General features: G+C 35.6%; 1 protein-coding gene across 3 annotated transcripts in view; it reads left to right on the top strand.

Moving 5' to 3' along the window:
• The window catches only part of rabl6b (RAB, member RAS oncogene family-like 6b), a 19,015-nt gene extending 16,263 nt beyond the window's left edge, over nucleotides 1–2,752 (top strand). For 2 of the 3 annotated variants that reach the window (XM_088424709.1, XM_088424710.1), the window contains 2 exons: nucleotides 496–554; nucleotides 657–2,752. In XM_088424709.1, the coding sequence (XP_088280835.1) occupies nucleotides 496–554; nucleotides 657–833 (236 nt within the window). In that variant the 3' untranslated portion in view covers nucleotides 834–2,752. Of the gene's footprint in view, nucleotides 473–495; nucleotides 555–656 lie in introns of those variants that run through there. The other variant, XM_088424711.1, reaches the window with a different exon arrangement.

Genomic DNA, 2,752 nt, shown 5'->3' on the forward strand with positions numbered 1-2,752 from the left:
TTTCGAGTTGCATTGGACATCTGCACAGTTCCTGCATCACAGTCTCCATAGTGGTTAGCTAATACTCCTTACCCATTAGCATTTATGGTGGAAAAGTAACATGGCCATCCGCCATTAGTCTGTGAACTTCATCTATGAACTCACTGATCCCTTTTATTTGCACATGCTTTGAGCAACATTTGTATGCATGTTAGCATGTGCGCTCTCTCATTATGACGTGTATATGTTATTTAACATTGTTTTGCAAATAATATTAAAACATATGCTCAATCATCAAACTGAATTATTGATTAATTTGATAATTGATTTGTTCTCAATTTGTTGTTTCTCCAAACGGCAGTGTTTGGCTTTACCCTTTACAGCAAAAGTGATACAGAAAAACCAATATAAAAATATTGAACCACTTACAACAAACATGGTTAATCCAAAAGGAGGATCTGTTGATGGATCGCCACACAGCTAATGTTCTAATGTTTATGTATTCTACATTTTCAGAGAAAGAAAGCAAACACTCGTCTAAAGACAAGAAGAAAAAAAAGAAGAAAAGTAAAGAGGTGCCTGCAATGTTTTTGCAAAATAATGTGAAAGTTTGCTAGCTATTAGTACTGCTATTTTGAGTTTAATTAAATAATTCAATAATGCTGTTCCATTTTCAGGAGGATGAAAAAAGTAAGAAAAAACATAAACACAAGAAAAAGGAAAAAGATGAAGCTGTTGATGACAAAAAGAAAAAGAAATCTAGACCCAAGAAAACAGAAATGGATGAGCTGGAAGACTTTCTTGGAGGAGGATCAAGTTCAACAAAAAGAGGTGGAGATTATGAAGAACTATAAAATATCCACTTTTATTTGACTGAACCTAAGAACAACCGTGACAAGGAGTGAGCTCGCTACCTGGTTCCCTGACTTGTATGTGCACAAAGTTGTATTCCAAGCCATACAAAATGCAATACACCAAGGCAACCAACAAGCACCAGGTAAAATCTAGACACTCTGGATGCGGCCCTGTTTGTTCCTTCTGGTCTGAATGAGGTTTCCTTGACCACACTTACCTGGTGTCTTTCATTCCATCTTGTTTTCTCTGTCCTTTTACTGTCTCCCATCGACATGGAATGGTACTGTACCTTTTTTCCCAGGTTTACAACTTTAAAGGTAAAAAGACCAGATGGATTTCGATGTGAAACTGTGTTGTACATTCATATAAAAAACACTTCCTCTCCACCGGTGGGTTAAACCGAGTAACATTGTCTAGACTACTAACAGCTACCATTGGAGTTTCTTTACTGTTTTTGGGGCAGCACATTCTATCAAGTTGTTCCAGTAGGCCGTTGTCACGCCACTCTACAAGCATGGGGAGTTGGAAACCTATTGCATTCTGTTTATCTTCTAAGGTGATATACTATGTAAGTGAGCTAAAACAAGACAACTTGAAGAAAAATTAGTCAATCATCAGTCTGGTTTGTATCTAAAAGAAGGAGCTGTTAAGATTTTAAATGATATCCGAGTCAAGAGGTTTGTAGTATCTTGGGTCAAAGGTCAGACCAACACATGTTGTCACAACTTTACCCATCAGAATGTCTCCCATCTAATTAATGATCATTTACCAGATTGTGACAACTCACACTTTTCTCATGTGGACTATACAATTAGCTGTCATAATCCTGAAATTGGCTTATTGTGGGTATTGAACCATTTTGTGGCAGGATTATCACTGCACAGTACTTAAAACACTTTCTAATTGGCGTTGTTCACATATAAACCTTTTTTAAATGCCTTAACAGAGGTCACAATGAGACTAGCATGCCGCTATCATGAACCATTTTAAGTGTTCTTATAATCTTAGAGCTGCGATCAGAAGAACTCCTATGCGAGTGAGTCTCATTTATAAAACCTGTTTTAAGATTACAATGGCTCACTAAACTTTGTCTTTGGTTTGTATTGTTTTGTGTTCATCCGTCTTTGCATGTTGCAACGTTTCCATTTTTAATGTTCTGATTGCTTATTGTTACGGTTTTGTTTTGCTACGGGATAGCATGGTTGTGTTGGTGTACATTTTGATGAAAATACTCAAAAACACAAATGCAGCTTTTCATTTTATCACTTTTTACAGTGCAATGTTTTTTTCTTGCTGATTAGTTTTGTTAATTCCTCTACTGTACTCATATGTCACTATGTGTTTTGGGCCAAAGTGGGAAGCTCATTATAGAAATTAAATGTACCATAATAAGACAGTGTGCCCAACATACCTGTATGGCAAAACAATGGACTGCTTAAACTTTCCAGCACATCCCCCACACTCCAAGTTTACACTTCTTGCTTTACTAATTCGGTTTAAAGCCACATCCAAAACGTTACAGCCTTGATCCTGGTTATATTTTACCTCTCTTTGTGTAAATGAGAATAAATGTTGAAAGCGGTTTCAGGCAAAGCAGGTAAAATGTGTGTACAGCAAGTAAAATAATTTATAAATTATGAAAATAATATATGAAAAGTATCACTCACTTCTCCATGAAATTGTTAGATTCGAAAGATGCAAGATAGGTGATTTGTTATGACAGTATAAGTAATATTTTGTAAAACTGACACGCACTTTGAAATTTATTTAACATCAAGTTTCTTCCAAATGCATTTACAGTATAACATTTTCAAACAAATTCCATTATTTCTTCCTTTGGCTATGACATGGAACCACCTTTACACTGTGTGAGTTTGATAATGTTTGTTTTGTTCAATAAATGCAAACATTTTCCTTA

This window comes from Hippichthys cyanospilos, chromosome 1, assembly GCF_059441005.1.
Source record: "Hippichthys cyanospilos isolate Australia breed blue-spotted pipefish chromosome 1, RoL_Hcya_1.0, whole genome shotgun sequence".
Taxonomy (NCBI): Eukaryota; Metazoa; Chordata; class Actinopteri; order Syngnathiformes; family Syngnathidae; genus Hippichthys; species Hippichthys cyanospilos.